The 16,369-nt window shown below is 36.9% G+C and overlaps 1 protein-coding gene across 1 annotated transcript in view; it reads right to left on the reverse strand.

The window, feature by feature from the left end:
- Window positions 1-16,369, reverse strand: part of LOC107712624 (thrombospondin type-1 domain-containing protein 7A-like) — a 122,571-nt gene that overhangs the window by 49,321 nt on the left and 56,881 nt on the right. The window contains exons 4-6 of the mRNA XM_016517945.1: window positions 12,311-12,492; window positions 6,164-6,319; window positions 3,105-3,308 (exon numbers count right to left, since the gene is read on the reverse strand). Of these exons, the coding sequence (XP_016373431.1) occupies window positions 3,105-3,308; window positions 6,164-6,319; window positions 12,311-12,492 (542 nt within the window). The remainder of the gene's footprint in view (window positions 1-3,104; window positions 3,309-6,163; window positions 6,320-12,310; window positions 12,493-16,369) is intronic.

Here is a 16,369-nt window from a genome sequence, read left to right on the forward strand (position 1 = left end):
CTGACTGTCCCCTGATGGAAAAGTACCAGACGGCATCTGACATTTCCTCTATTGAGCACTGTCACATTCTGATGAGGCTGCACACTACTCTTCCCAAAGTTAATGAGGGAGAGAGGGAGTTCAGCTAAATGCAGACTGACTCTGAGGGACTAACAGAGTTAATTTCATTTATATAGGCAACTCGCCACTGGTGCCAGAACAACATATTCACCATCTACCCGTCTGCAAGGCAGGACAAAGAAAGAGGTGACCTTGAACAAATCATATTATTATTCCTCACTACAGCAAGGTATCTGGACTTAAATGGGTCAATGTGTTGCAGGGAGGAACAGAGTAATGGCCAGTGTTCCTTTCAGTTTTTGGATATATGTTTTCATATATTCATATATGGACAAATAATATGAAAACTGTCAGACCACATGATCTATAAAAGGGAAAGTTCATAGTATATACTGTATTTACAAAATGTAAAAAAGGAACAAAAGTATGTCTTTGTGATTTACCCAGTATTGTTACACCTTCCTTTTTTTTGCCAATACTTTATAACTAATTTTCTTTTCCCGAAACACAATATTTAAAAAAAAAATTTGTACATCGAAAGTCAATGGGGTCAGATGTTGTTTTGGACTCCACTGACTTTCACTGTATAGACAAAACAAGTAAAAACATCCTTTAAAATATATTCTTTTGTGTTCCACAGAAGAGAGAGAGTCATACAGGTTTGAAACGACATATTTAGTATGTTAATTAAGGCATTTTGTTCCCCAGGCAAAATCTGACCTAAATCATTAAATTACCATTTCAATGACAAAACAAGCAGTGCTATAGCATGCATGCATCATATTTTATCCCGGACCATTTTGACCCACATATACGTATTATTCAAGAGGAGAAAATTGAGCTATGCATTTTAGGGTTAATACAGGGTGATCAGTTCCTTTATTTAATTAAATGGTCATCAAACTGTTTAATGCATGGCTGCTAAAGCTATAGAATCTGTGTGCAATATAAAGTACAGTTGTTACACGTGGCATGTTAAGGAAGGTGTTTCAGGGTAACTGTCTGGGAGATGAGGTTGGTTGGAGGGTCGGGGGGAGGTGGCAGTCGTCTCTGTGGTGACAGCTGAGGCACATGCAGTATGACACCTTCAGTTGGTGTGAATGGAATGCTTGATTATGAGCCTTGCAAAACTGATTGAGTTGCACACAGACACACATACACACACAGGAGCCTTTCTCTGCCTCTCTCTTTCTGTCCTTACTCTCCACCTTTCTCTCTCCCCCGAGTCCTCATTAGCGATGTGAATGCTGAGGTTCAGGAATGTCGCAGTAATTGCCATGTCTGCACACTGAAATTTACTGGAACAAGGAGCGAAATGTGAGGATGTAAAATACAATTACGGTGTGCGCTCATAATTGATTCATTAATGCAAGCCGAGTCGAGCCGCAACTTCAGACAAGACATTAACAATACGGAAGGCAAAGAAAAAGAAGTCACAGAGTTGGTGGTTCTATTTTAAAAAACGGAATATTCTACTTGTCCCTCATATCCACAATAATTTAAGGTTAATTATTTTTGATAAGCTCGCTGAATTAACCTATTTCACTTCCACACGTTGGAGACAGGATTTCCACTTTGTTAAAATATTCACTCAGCTATGCTCTAGTCTCTATTATATGAAATTAGATCGGATGAATCGGAATTGCATGTTTGTGGCACTGAATTTCACTCCCTCATCAACCAGAGCGAAGTGTTCATCCATAAAATCCCATTAAAAACTGTTAGTACAACATATCTGGGTCATTTCTTTTCTCAAATATCTATGGCGTTTTAGGCTGTATGAATGATATAAATCAAAACCAAGACAGATGGGAGATTTTCCAGCCCTACATAATTAGATATAAAAGTGGCTTTTGACAAAAGCTTCTCAAACAGTAAGAGTAAACAATGTAATAACTCGAAATCCACTGAAGAGCTTAAGCAATATTAAGTAATTTGTGTTTCATGTTCTTCTTTGTTTGTATGTATGTTACCATTAAGAGTTTGGGATCGGCAAGATTTTTTGACGTTTTTGAAAGAAGTCTTATGCTCACCAAGACTGCATTTATTTGATCAAAAATAGATGTATATCAAAAACAGCACTATTGTGAAATATTATTACAATTTAAAATGACTGTTTTCTATTTTGATATATTTTAATATATTTTTGTGGAAACTGGGATTTTTTTCAGGATACTTTGATGAATAGAAAGTTTAAAAGAAAAGTATTTATTTGAAATAGAAATCTTTTGTAACATCATAATTATGTTTATTGTGATTTTTGATCAATATAATATGTTCTTGATGAATAAAATTGTATTTGTTCAATAAATTACCGATTTGTAAAATCATTTCTGGGGGTTGGAATGAAAATAATTTTACCAACAAAATGCCAAATTTAGATGGATGTCCATGTTTTCTGATAGTGAAACAAGTTACAACCTACCACAAAAACTCTGAGTTACAGAAGTGTAGCAGGCATCCCGGGTCTCCTCTTAATCAGTATATTGAGGCATTAGTATCAGCCATTGGTCACAGATCCAGGCATGTGCTTGTCCCCATTTTTCTCTGATCTCACAGCTGGTGCAGATGGTGCTGGTGTTGGTTTCCCTAGCTACCGTGTACTCAGTCAAGCCAATAACACCCAGACGCTATTGGAGAGTTTTGGACCTTTGGGCTAGTTAGATGGTAGACCGCCCCAGCACATGTGGCTTTGTGTTTAGAAGACTAAAAGGCAGCATTGCCACTTCGTATTGCTCTGAATTTCCCCTCTGGCCAATCTAACAATAGAGAAGTACTACCAGCCGCCTGTGCAAAAACAGCAATTATGGCATTGGGCATGAGTCCAGAACATAAGCCCTACGGACAGAGTTCAAGAATGGACCCAGCTGTACAAGAACAAAACAATATGAGTTTCTTGCTGCACTCGACACACTGCAGGCCTGGATACGACCCTTAAATAGAAAGTCTATTCAGGCAAAGATTTTTAATTAGCTTGAATGTTTATGAATGGAATGAATGGACAGTCCCATATCATGCAGATGGAAGGTGTACGTATCACTTACCATCACTGTTGACGCACTGTACTTGTGGGTTCTGGGTTCCCGGTCCACATGCTTTGTCATTGTCAGGCACACATTCCTCCAGCTTCACCAGCAGCCATTCATAGCAACTGGGCTCCTCACAGGGAATTGCCTCCGTCAGGTGGGGGCAATTTCCTGTGCCACCTGTGGGCTCATTCATAATTTTCCTTTTCCTCAGTTTGAAACCTGCCAAAGAACACAGATGAGACTCAAAGTTATTTGTGTCACTGATTTAGTTGGTTGAGTTAATCGGTGGGAGTAAAGAGTGCAGTTAAAGTTGAATCATGTAAAATAATCAAACAGTCATCCAAAAAAGTAATTGATTAGTAAATATATCTGTTCAAATTACTTTTTCTCTTTATTGCAAATTCAACAAGCTTTCACATTCACATAATTTCAAATAGGCTATATCATGCAATAACAGGTCATTATACAAAACAAACAAACAAAGAAACAAAGACCCTTAAACTATTCATTAACTCAAATAAAGATCAAATAAAATATAAATATTAGATTAGAAAAACTGATCCCAGATCAACTTTACTAGCTTTCATTGGTTCTTTGTTCAGTAGGAAAGTGAACGTTGTACGAAAGACAGGAAGCAAGCATATGTTACGGCGAGTCTATGCAAAACCTCTGCAGCGCTCTTTGATAGGAATGTGAATTCATTCAGGCATTTCACATCCTGTATTATATTTTAAATGTTCCACTGATTCTTTAGAAATGATTCCAATATGGTGATTTAGTTTCCTCAGGGTTCTCAGAAATAATCTTTTATAATATTATAAATGTCCTTACTGTCACTGATCAATTTCATGTGTCATTGCTGAATAAAAGTATTCATTTCTTTTAAAAATGGAATAGTGTATATATTAAATATTTTTTTTAGTAGTTTTGTTTGTTTGTTTTAATTTTAAATGTATTAAAAACGATGGTGGAATTGGTGCCGTCTCAGTACCTTAAAAGGTAATGTGAAGCATTTCAATATATTAGTTAACATTAAATAAAATTATACATGTCTTTACTGTCACTTTTGATCAAATTTCCTGTGCCACCTGTGGGCTCATTCATAATTTTCCTTTTCCTCAGTTTGAAACCTGCCAAAGAACACAGATGAGACTCAAAGTTATTTGTGTCACTGATTTAGTTGGTTGAGTTAATCGGTGGGAGTAAAGAGTGCAGTTAAAGTTGAATCATGTAAAATAATCAAACAGTCATCCAAAAAAGTAATTGATTAGTAAATATATCTGTTCAAATTACTTTTTCTCTTTATTGCAAATTCAACAAGCTTTCACATTCACATAATTTCAAATAGGCTATATCATGCAATAACAGGTCATTATACAAAACAAACAAACAAAGAAACAAAGACCCTTAAACTATTCATTAACTCAAATAAAGATCAAATAAAATATAAATATTAGATTAAAAATTATTATATAAACTATTTTGTAAAATTTATTTTATAAAAATAAAAAATTAGACATGTTGCCTTGAAGTACTAAAATTACTAAATCAAAAAATAAGGCTAAATAGAAATATTTAATAATAATAATAATAATTATAATAATAATGACAAAAGTATGGAGCAAATAAGAAACTAATTTCTACATTTCTAAAAAAAAAAAAAGAAAAGAAAAAAAAGAAAAACTCTGACCCCAAACTGCTGAAAAGTGTGCATACTGAATACTATTTTGAGTAGTATTTTTTATATACATTATAAATATAATGTAAAAAAAAAAAAATGATGGGGGAATGGGGGCTGGAGATGATGTGAGTCGGACTCAAATTTATATTGCCCACACGTGTACCAAAAAGTACCTAAAAAGGTAATGTGAAGCATTTCAATATGTTTAAAATTTGAACATGAGATAAAATGACATGATCAACGTCATTCTCATAAACAAGCACTTCTGATTGCACATGTTTTGCTAGACATCTCCCAAGACCCCTTTTGTCCTTGTTTTCTTTTTATCTGTAACCAGCACTCAGTGCAAGTGTGCGTGCAGCTCCGAGCCGTAGGTGACTTTCTGCAAGGTCAGTGCGTGAACAGATCTGCTGCCGATACCCTTTGACGGATCTTCTCTTCATTCACATGCAAATTGCTTCGTGTCCAAAAGGTGTTTTCTGTGCGCTTTGAGCCATTTCTAAAATCATTCCGTTAATACATGTGTTTTGTGTGTGTGTAGATTTTCAGTGCGATCTAAGTGATTGATTGCATGACCAGAGTCATTAATGATTTATATGAGCTTGTTTAAAACAGAAATTAAAAGTTTTTTTGGTGAAGTGCTCCTCTGGGACAAACACCCACCGGAACGCTCAATTTAACAAGCTGAATTTACTTCCAAAAGTGACATGTCAAAAAAAAAAAAATAGCTGTCAAATTGACAAAATTGATTTGCAAAAAATGTCAAATTGACTTGCAAATGCAAGTTCCCTTATTCCCACAAACAGACTTGTCTCCATGCGCTCCTTTTGAGTCGCTTCATTAGGGAAGAGTCAATATGCATTAGTAATGGCACGGGTCGCTGTCCCAGCCATAATTAACGAGAAATGCAGCCACCGTGCCAGCACCTTTGATACACTATACCAACTGTCAGCAGCATTCGGTAAGCCACCATCCTGTGAATCCAGCAGATTCGGTTCCTTCCAGAGACCATTTGAAACTTGTGTTTGTCTCGTTGAAGCCATCTAACCCATGATTTGTCTTTTGTCTCTTTCGTGACATGTTTTATTTTTCTGTGGGTCCCTTTTGTTTGTTGTTCCCTCTACAATGGTCCTGGTTCATAAAACCTTTGAGAAAATGAATCTTCTGCCCCAGTAGGCGCTGATAAGTTTATGGCCCGGATGCTGATGGAGCAGACAGAGGTGAGAGGTGGGCCGGTGTGAGTTATGTGTTGAAAGGCTTCCCGTACACAATTCATGTGATTTACAATGAAAGAGTACGTTTTATTGATCCGCTCTGTTTTAGCGAGATGGGGGAAACGACCGCTCCCCAAACACAACAGTAAAAGATGACTGGTCATATAGTTTAAGCTTACCTTTCTTTGTGGACTGATCCTGGCAGTTTTCAAAGGTGCAGGGCCCCCATGCGCTCCAGGAGGACACATCACACTCCACAGGACAGGGAATATGGCAGAGCTGGGTGGTGTTAGGAGAAACGCCCAGACACAGGTCACTGTTCACTGGCCGCAAGGCTGAGGAAACAGACACACTTTGTTACAGTCCCTATAAGAATAGATGTACCGCAAATGGAACAAGAATATAAAGTTCATTTACGCATATAATTTTCTAACAATAAGTCCAAAATTATTTCAGATAAAAAGTTTCAGAAGATTTTGTTTTTGAAAGAACTCTCTTATGTTCACAAAGGCTGCATTTAATTAAAAATATAGTAAAATTGAATTTACTTCCAAAAGTGACATGTCAAAAAAAAAAAAATAGCTGTCAAATTGACAAAATTGATTTGCAAAAAATGTCAAATTGACTTGCAAATGCAAGTTCCCTTATTCCCACAAACAGACTTGTCTCCATGCACTCTGTATTTCTTATTAGGAGTTGGCTGTGCTTTTAAGGTATTGAGGTGGGCTTCCTGTCTCAGCGGCTCACGTTTTGTTGCCCTGTTAACCAAGTCTGATTAATGACCCTCTCCTTGTAGGTTGACCTTATTCAGGTGGCACAACACTCGCTTGGAGGCCAGATGGTCTGCTGTTTGCCCACCCAGGGTTTCCCCGGCCTAATTATGGCACCAGAATCCCATCAGTCCCTCTGTCCGTCTGACAGCCGGCAACACATTCACCTGCTTGCATCACCATCATCATCATCATCAATAACTCGGGCCTGCCTGCGGGGCGGTGCTGCACGGATGCTCTGTAACAAAGCCACTGCATTGAACATCTCACAAAGATCCACGACGGGGTGCAACATTGATTATAATCCGGAGAGCGACACAGCCAAGCCGAAACGAATGAACACTGTTGTTGTGTTCTGCTCTCTGTGACTGAGATGTGTTAATGGATAAAGATCGCAACAGCAGCTGCTTTCCCCTCTCGTCTAAATGTCTGAAGCCACCCGTGGGGAGAGGAAATCAAGCACAGCTTCCCCAGGCCCAAATAGCAGAGCAGGAAGTCGGATGGGAAGCGGCATTGGCAGAGAGGAAGACAACAAGCTGCTTTTGATATGTAAAATGCATATTTTTTTGTTCAGTGCCATTCTGGCATTCATTACATGGGTTTAGGAATCCATAATCCCACAATGATTGAAAATGAATTTGGAATGCAAACAAAGTTTTCATATTCGTGGAAACAATATATTTCACTGATTCTTCACTACTGGCAAAACAGAACACAAACTGTTTAGGAGGGATTAATGTAAATCCAGAGATATTCACCTATGTTTGTTCACCTATCCATTTCCACTTGCTTGAGTTTCATTTAATATGAGTAAACATCGTCAGACATACACACACACAAAAGTGAAATATTCACTATTATTACAACAAATCTAATGTTTATGCAAGACTACAGTTTCAAACAGTTTAATTTCAAGTTTCATACTGTTAGACCCACTTTAAATAAAGGAAATTATCTTAAATGTTTAAAATAACATCTCTAAAAATGTGTGATGGAGTTGAAAACAAAAAAGTAATGCTTTCTTAAAAGATGCCGATTTTTATTTCTGTCTTAAAATGCAGAATGTCGTGGAAAAGTTCACTTATTTCAGTAATTCAACTCAAATTAATACACGAGTTTCACAATTTGAGTTGAATTACTGAAATAAATGAACTTTTCCACGACATTCTAATTTATTGGGATGCACCTGTATACAAATGAAAGGGATAGTTCATCCAAAAATGAAAATTCTGTCAACATTTACTCAGCCACACTGTGTTACACACCTGTATGAGTTGCTTTCTTCTGCTGAACACAACAGTTGCTGGCAGCCATTGGCTTCCATAGAAGGGAGAAAAAAAAATACTGTGTATGTCAATGGCTATCGTCAACTGTTTGGTTACCAACATTCGTCAAAATATCTTCTTTTGTGTTCAACAGTAAAAAGAAACTCAGGTTTGGAACAACATGATGACGAAATTTTAGTTTTGGGGTGAACTATCCCTTTAAAGGGAATTAGAAGATACCGTGAGATTTGATAATGACAATCAAATGTGTGATAGATAGTTAATATAAAAGTGGCTTTGTTGCTGCTTTAAAAAAAACTAATGGAAGGTAAAGTTGTGGGACATGCCTCAAGTATGAAAGTTTCATATGTACTGGCATCACACATTGTACTGAAATAGCCAGAGTGCAGACAAACATAGTTGTCCAGTTTCTACAGAGGATTTAGCTATGATCCCTGGAACTGAATGACCAGATTAAATCTGCTTAAAGCACACGGTGTCTGTCCTTGAGTAAACCACCGCTCCTGATGCTCTCATTGTCTGGCATTAATGTATATAAATACCTGTGAATAATTCCAAAGGCCCAGAGGCAAATCACTTGGAAATGTCCAATCATGTGGAGCTTGAAATTAAATCCTCTCAAATCTGTCTGAAACTCCCTGAGGGGAAAAGTGCCTGATTGATTCTTCATTGATTAAAAGGGAACAAGGTAAATGAGGAAAAAAAGTAGGGCTGAAAATCAATTAAAAAAATTAACTGAATTAATTACATGATACACAGATTAATTAATAAAATTAATTGCAATTAATAACATATAACAATATTTGCTGAGAAGGATGATGGGTAAAACAAAGAAAACCAAAGGAGAGAGAAAGAAAACAGTATGCAAAAAAGAGCATTAGAAAGAGCTGGACAAGGTGTGAAAAAGCCTTAGGGGTGTATGTGTGTGTTTGTGCGTGTGTGAAATAGGCAGAACGTGTGTGTGAAAGTGTGCAGGTGTTCTTGCACTGTTCCTTTTCTTTATCTCACAGTTCTTCCATCTGTCACCGTGTGACTCATCAGCGTGCCAGGCCTGTCACATCCCCCAGCAGGAAGCTGCAGTCAGCGCCATGTGCTTCTCTTAAGGCTACATTACGGATGGGATTCCAACACTGTCTGGCAAAACTTCATCACAGACAGGAGGCTGGACACTAAGGTCCTGATTCACCAAGATGCACATCAAAAAAGATACAAACTTGCTTGTGCAATGTAATGAATTGCATGTGCACTTTTTGGGTGTATTGTGGTTGTCTCACTAAATATTTTCAAGGTGATGGATTACACCATTTCTCTAATGTACAAACTACCAGTTTTTTTTATTTTTTATTAATACTTTTATTCAGTAAGGATGTATTAAATTTATCAATAATGACAGTAAAGATTTCTACATTCTTACAAAATAATTTGATGCTGTTCTGAAAATAAAATAAAATGTATCCTGGTTTCCACAAAAAATATTAAGCAGCAACTACTCAACACTGATAATAAGAAATGTTTCTTGAGCATAAAATCAGCATATTAGAATGATTTCTGAATCATGTGACACTGAAGACTGGAGTAATGGCTGCTGAATATTCAGCTTTGCCACTGCAGGAATAAATGACATTGTAAAATATATTCAAATAGTAAACGGTTTTTAAATGGTAATAATATTTCACAATATTACTGTTTTTACTGTATTTTTAATCAAATAAATGCAGCCTTGGTGAGCATAAGAGACAAAAAAAAAAAATTGTAAAAATCTTTCCAACACCAAACTTTAGAACGATAGCGTAGGCTATATGTGAAACAATTAAATAAAATACCCAGGTACGACAATCTCAAACCAATTTCAAAGCGATTCCAGATAATATGTTGCAAAAACGAAAATTTTACATTATTTATTTACACATGCATCAGTCCATGCATTACAGATTTGTTCGATGAAAAACATTTTAAAAGATACGTTAAGGCAAACTACGAACTGCAAAAGGCAAACTATCAACTGTGCTCAACAGTGATGCATGGTTTTTGTTCTGGAACTTGATCTGCTCACAATGATCTTGGTGTTATGTAGAAAATATCAGCATACTGGCAACAAAAATGGACTACACTGACTACAAGATGCCTATGCCTATGTTGATCAGCTGAAAGACATAATCCTCAATAGACAACGTTAGCAGATCAGCATAGGCTTTTTTCAAGTAAAATCATGGTTTACAGTAGCTGTTAAATACACCATTGTGAGTTTTAGCCTATTTAAAGTGGTCTCATTTCAAAAGGCAAGCTGCTTTCAGTATGCTTTGTCTTTCTGTCTGTAGTGTGACCAAGCCATACCAGGCAATGACTGCTTGAGGACATCTGTGGACATTTGAATAAGTTCCCTGAGAGGTCGGCGGTCCAGCTCTCAGAGCAGATGGCAGGGGAGTTACTGTGTCAGTCCGAGAGTGAACACAGGCCCGGCACCAGCCTCAGCACATGGCATGAGGCACTGGCACCTCCCTGTTTCTGTCGTATTACTCCAGAGAGAATTTGTGTTTGGGTGTATGTGCACCTGTGTGTATGTCTGTGACGGCATTAGCATTTAAATTCCACAGTAGCTGCCTCATTAATTTGTACAGCTTTGCCTTCTTTATTCCTTAATTTCCCCCTGGTGATCTAATTTCAGCCTTTAAAAAACAATCCAATTATATGTTGGCTTGAGCTGTGTACCACAGTACAAACATCAACTGATCTTTGTCTAAAAGCTCGCAGTGTGCCTCTAAGTCTGCACTGGCGCAGAGGTGACTGGAGACAAAAAGGTAATTTTACTAAATATAACTTTGCATCAAGCATGTTAGTCACACAAACTTTTCAAATATCATACAAGTAGCCGTGCAGTAGGGATCTATATCAGCATGGCTGTGATTCGACCATAGGCACTAGGCCACATGTCAAAATCACCATCACTAACACAGAGAGCGTTTTGTCAACAATAACAATAACAACAACAACTAAATACTAAATGTACTTTGTACATTACTAATGTACTACTGTAAAACATTATTGATTGAACAATAACATTTAATAAACAACAATAGCCATTATAAAAGCTCCTAAGCAATTCAGTCAAAAGTACAAAGACAGCGCTCTGATATATCATTAAAAATATAAAAAATACATAAGTTATGAAACTTTGCCCTCAGCCCAAACTATTTGCTCTGGGAAAAAAATAATAGATAAATGAGACCAAAAACTGCCCGTTAGATATACCTAAGACGAATCATAGCTCGTTTAATCACTATAGAGACATCAGAGCCGGCGGAAAATTCCAGAACTGGAGCTCACATCTCAGAAAACCTCAAAGCACATTTCCAAATAGGTGCTATCTTTATGAACAAACCACATATTTGAAGTTTTAACAACTTAAAACTACATTCTTAAAACTTAAAACTACATTCCGTGACACAAATCCCTGAGTTAAGCAACTGATCACATGTATATAATTGCTCTTTGTTTGCAATATTTTATTTATTTATTTAGGGTCAATTCATGTAAGAATATTTACATGAATTCACTGAAATGCTTAAATCTGGCATCATATGCCATAATCATATGCTGCCCTACTGTTGATGTCAGCACCAACTGGGAACAATTTTGGAAGCTGGGCTCCAATTCAGGGGACTGCGCCATCATCACAATATGGGTCTTGGCAAGTTTTGAGCTGATATTGCACATGGATGAACTTTTTTTAATCTTAACGCTAGCATAAAATATGTATGCACAACAAATGTAAGATGGTGTTGACTGCAGCCCCTGTTCTGGGCCCCTGTGCCCCTGTAACAGAGCGGTCGTCAAATCCTAATGTTTATCTATTAGATCAGTGGTTCTCAAACGTCTCCATGAAGTACCTCCAGCACGGCACATTTTGTATGTCTCCCTATATCTGACACACCCACTTCAGGTCTTGCCGTCTCCACTAATGAGCTGATGAGTTGAATCAGGTGTGATAGATGAGGGAGACATACAAAATGTGCAGTGCTGGGGGTACTCCAGGACAGGTTTGAGAACCACTGTATTAGATCATCTGGATTCAGTTATATTCACTGAATAGAAAGTGTTTGTGTGCTCGTTATTGCGTGTGGAACCTGCAGCAAACTCAAATAATTGGTGAGGATGTGACAGGAAATTATTGGGGAGAGAGATCAGAATGGGTTCGGGACATATCATTGAACAAGAAAGTGCATTAACCACAAGCAGAGGGTTTAGACACTGAATTTGATAGTTTTGTTACCGTCTTTGTTCTTGAGGGAGCTGAGGTTAGATGAGGTTTCAGTGGGGGCTTGAACACAGTAGACCTCCCTGGTTTGAACCCCGCCTCCACAGAGCCCTGTCTGGTTGCTCCGGCGACGGTCCTGTTGGCTGAGGAGCACGTCCACCCTGCAGTCACTCCACTCTGTGGTTCGCCAATTATACCTGCGGAGACAGAGGAAGGAAGGAAGGAAATTTGGTGAACAGACGAGTGCTAATGAGTATTTAATGTTCTCTTAATTTATCCTCTGAAGGCTAAAGATTGAGAGAAAATTGAGAGTAAAGATTTTATTTAGTTTTTTTTTTCCACACAAAAATAAACTGTACTTTGGTCTGTCCTTCGGAGTTATAAATATAGATGATTTTAAATAGACTAATCAGAAGGCACGTCAGTCAGGATGTGCGCTAAGGTCATGGTTTTATTGAGCATCATTGAGTTTGATGGCTGGGCTGCTGCTTTTTGATTTATCATGTTAGCGAAAGAACACTAGGGAAACGGCATCAAAAGCTGAGCTATGGATAGAAATGTTGCAACAAAAATGACACACTCTGTACTCATATGCATGTTTGATTTGATTTTTTTTCCTGTCCAGAGACACCCTTATGAAAATTAACCATGGTTTTATTGTAGTAAAAGTGTAGTAACCATGGTGCTATTATTGTTAACAAAAACAAAAACAAAAACAGTTTTTGTTAAAAATCTGGGAAAAAAAGTAATGCTAAATTAAAATATGTATGACTACATATCAGTGCAATTTTAGTCAACTATCAATATTTTGAATTAGCTTTAAATTTAATTTTCAGTTTTCATTTTAATTTAGTAATTCTTTGTGTATTTTTTAAATATTAATCTTACTATTTTTAAATATTACTATTAAGTTTTGTTTTCCATATACTGTATATTACAAATAAATGAGTTTACTTTACTAGTTTTTTCCCTGTGTTTTAGCTGACTTGTTAAATGTTATGTTATGTTATGTTATGCTATGCTATGCTATGCTATGCTATGTTACTCTATGTTATGTTATGTTATTTTATATGTTATGTTATGTTATGTTATGTTATGTTATGCATATTTTGGATATTTGTGTTATGTACAAATATTTCTGATTTTACAACAAACTATTTATTTATTTATTTTTAATAAAACAGTTACAACCATATCCAATGAATTTATGGTCATTTCAGTAAAGGTCTTAGAGCCTTTACTAATGAAATACAGAGTTCTGGCATGAAACTCTAGATGGCGCAGTCCGATAGGTCTAGCTCAATCTGACCTGGTGACATTGTCACATGGCAGCTGATTGCTTCTCTCCTGTATTGGTAGCCAATGAGCTCGCTGCTCAATATTCAAAAACCTGGCTTTTGTTTGCTGTAGCAGTTGGCAGCGCACTTCAGAAACCCTCCTCCTTCCCCAGCTCCACCTGTATAGATCTGCTACGGGGTGATTCATGTATGCTATATGGGGGTTATTCATATGTGTTATATGTGCAACAGCAGTATTTCTCACATGCTTACAGGAGCATGTTGTGGATGTATTGGCAGTAGCAAGTCTCGGTACATGCTCTGCCGCAGCAGCAGCAGCGTAGCAGATCTATTCTGCCAAGACCAAATACATTAACATTGTCATGTACATTACCATGCCAATCCCTCTGAGAGTTGTCATGACAGAAATGATAATACGCAAAAATGAGACAACAAAACTTCTGGTTCAGTGTTAACAGTGTGAGCACTGAAAAGGTAAGAACCTCCTCTTTACCGTTGGCCTTTGATCACCATTTCTTTTCTACATCTGTCTTGCTGATCAAAAGCTGAAGGGCACGCTCGGGGGCAAGCGATTAAGTTTTGTTTTCCATATACTGTATATTACAAATAAATGAGTTTACTTTACTAGTTTTTTCCCTGTGTTTTAGCTGACTTGTTAAATGTTATGTTATGTTATGTTATGTTATGCTATGCTATGCTATGCTATGTTACTCTATGTTATGTTATGTTATTTTATGTTATGTTATGTTATGCATATTTTGGATATTTGTGTTATGTACAAATATTTCTGATTTTACAACAAACTATTTATTTATTTATTTTTAATAAAACAGTTACAACCATATCCAATGAATTTATGGTCATTTCAGTAAAGGTCTTAGAGCCTTTACTAATGAAATACAGAGTTCTGGCATGAAACTCTAGATGGCGCAGTCCGATAGGTCTAGCTCAATCTGACCTGGTGACATTGTCACATGGCAGCTGATTGCTTCTCTCCTGTATTGGTAGCCAATGAGCTCGCTGCTCAATATTCAAAAACCTGGCTTTTGTTTGCTGTAGCAGTTGGCAGCGCACTTCAGAAACCCTCCTCCTTCCCCAGCTCCACCTGTATAGATCTGCTACGGGGTGATTCATGTATGCTATATGGGGGTTATTCATATGTGTTATATGTGCAACAGCAGTATTTCTCACATGCTTACAGGAGCATGTTGTGGATGTATTGGCAGTAGCAAGTCTCGGTACATGCTCTGCCGCAGCAGCAGCAGCGTAGCAGATCTATTCTGCCAAGACCAAATACATTAACATTGTCATGTACATTACCATGCCAATCCCTCTGAGAGTTGTCATGACAGAAATGATAATACGCAAAAATGAGACAACAAAACTTCTGGTTCAGTGTTAACAGTGTGAGCACTGAAAAGGTAAGAACCTCCTCTTTACCGTTGGCCTTTGATCACCATTTCTTTTCTACATCTGTCTTGCTGATCAAAAGCTGAAGGGCACGCTCGGGGGGAAGCGCAGGTAGTGTGTGTGCATGCGTGTGCGCATTTGTGTGCCAGGTGTTTAAATGTCCAGTGACCTTCAGTAACAAGTCTTGCTTCCAGCTTTTAGAAGAGTTCAAATAAGAAGAGTAAAAAGAAAGGAGAGCGTCTTTTAAAAAAAATTCTTGACCATGAGTATGCACTCTCTAAACTAAAAGGGAAATGATCCTTTGCTTTGCTTCTGTATTGTAAATGAAAGAATATGAAACATTTATTTCAGTTTTTGAATACAGCGGCTCGGATTTTAAAACCAATAGAGAATTCCTGCTGACTTTCCATGGTAATGGCTCTCAACATTTTTCACAGATTCAAAATGAAATCCATTTGACCTCACAAATGCAGAGCTCCATATTCATGAGCTGTGATTCAGTGAGTGTGCTTCTGACAAGACTGCATTCAGAATTTTGCTTTGAGGGCCTCACTTTCCATTTATGCACTATACTTGAGCTACACGTAATGTGTGACATGAGAAAGCTTTCTGTTTTAGGATACTTGAATGAGTAATGGACTGCATAGCAAATGTTAATGGTTAAATAGCACAATGCACCATCAGCAAAGCAGTTTCGCAATACATATATGAATTAAATGAAGTTGATTCAAATAAACAGATTTTAAATGTTCACAATATTTTAAAACTGATGTGTCTTGTTTTAATGCACCATAATTGTGCGTATGCAAACGTGAATGTGCTATATCAAATACCAACATTTACAGAGATTAACAATGCAAAATTTGTCAACTTTGATTCAAATAAAGATGTATTAGGGACTTTCACAAGATGCGAAACCTGATGTGATGAGTTTTAATGTACCATATTTGAATGTACGCTCACATGAATTAGATCTGAGAGCTATATTGGATGAAAACACTAACAGAGAGTAATAAGTAAAATTACAGCATTTGTATGATTTGTATAAGCATCGAAATGATTTCTTTGGATGACTCTGGAAAATAAACATTAAACTAAATAAAAAACACAACACAACAAAACACAACAAAACTAAAACACTAACTCAAAACTCTGCACAGAAGTCCCTGTGTTGCATTTGAGCTCTTCTTTTTTATTGTAAAAATATGTTTTGTTAAATCCTGCCATTCATTTTAATGTTCAAAATAATCTAAGCTGTTTTTGTAAGTTTTGTAGTTGTAATTAACGTCAATTTATCTGTTATGTTTAATACCGCCATTCTCATTATATATATATATATATATATATATATATATATATATTGTTA

Source organism: Sinocyclocheilus rhinocerous, unplaced genomic scaffold (assembly GCF_001515625.1).
Source record: "Sinocyclocheilus rhinocerous isolate Xijiao unplaced genomic scaffold, SAMN03320098_v1.1 scaffold538, whole genome shotgun sequence".
In the NCBI taxonomy this organism is placed as follows: domain Eukaryota; kingdom Metazoa; phylum Chordata; class Actinopteri; order Cypriniformes; family Cyprinidae; genus Sinocyclocheilus; species Sinocyclocheilus rhinocerous.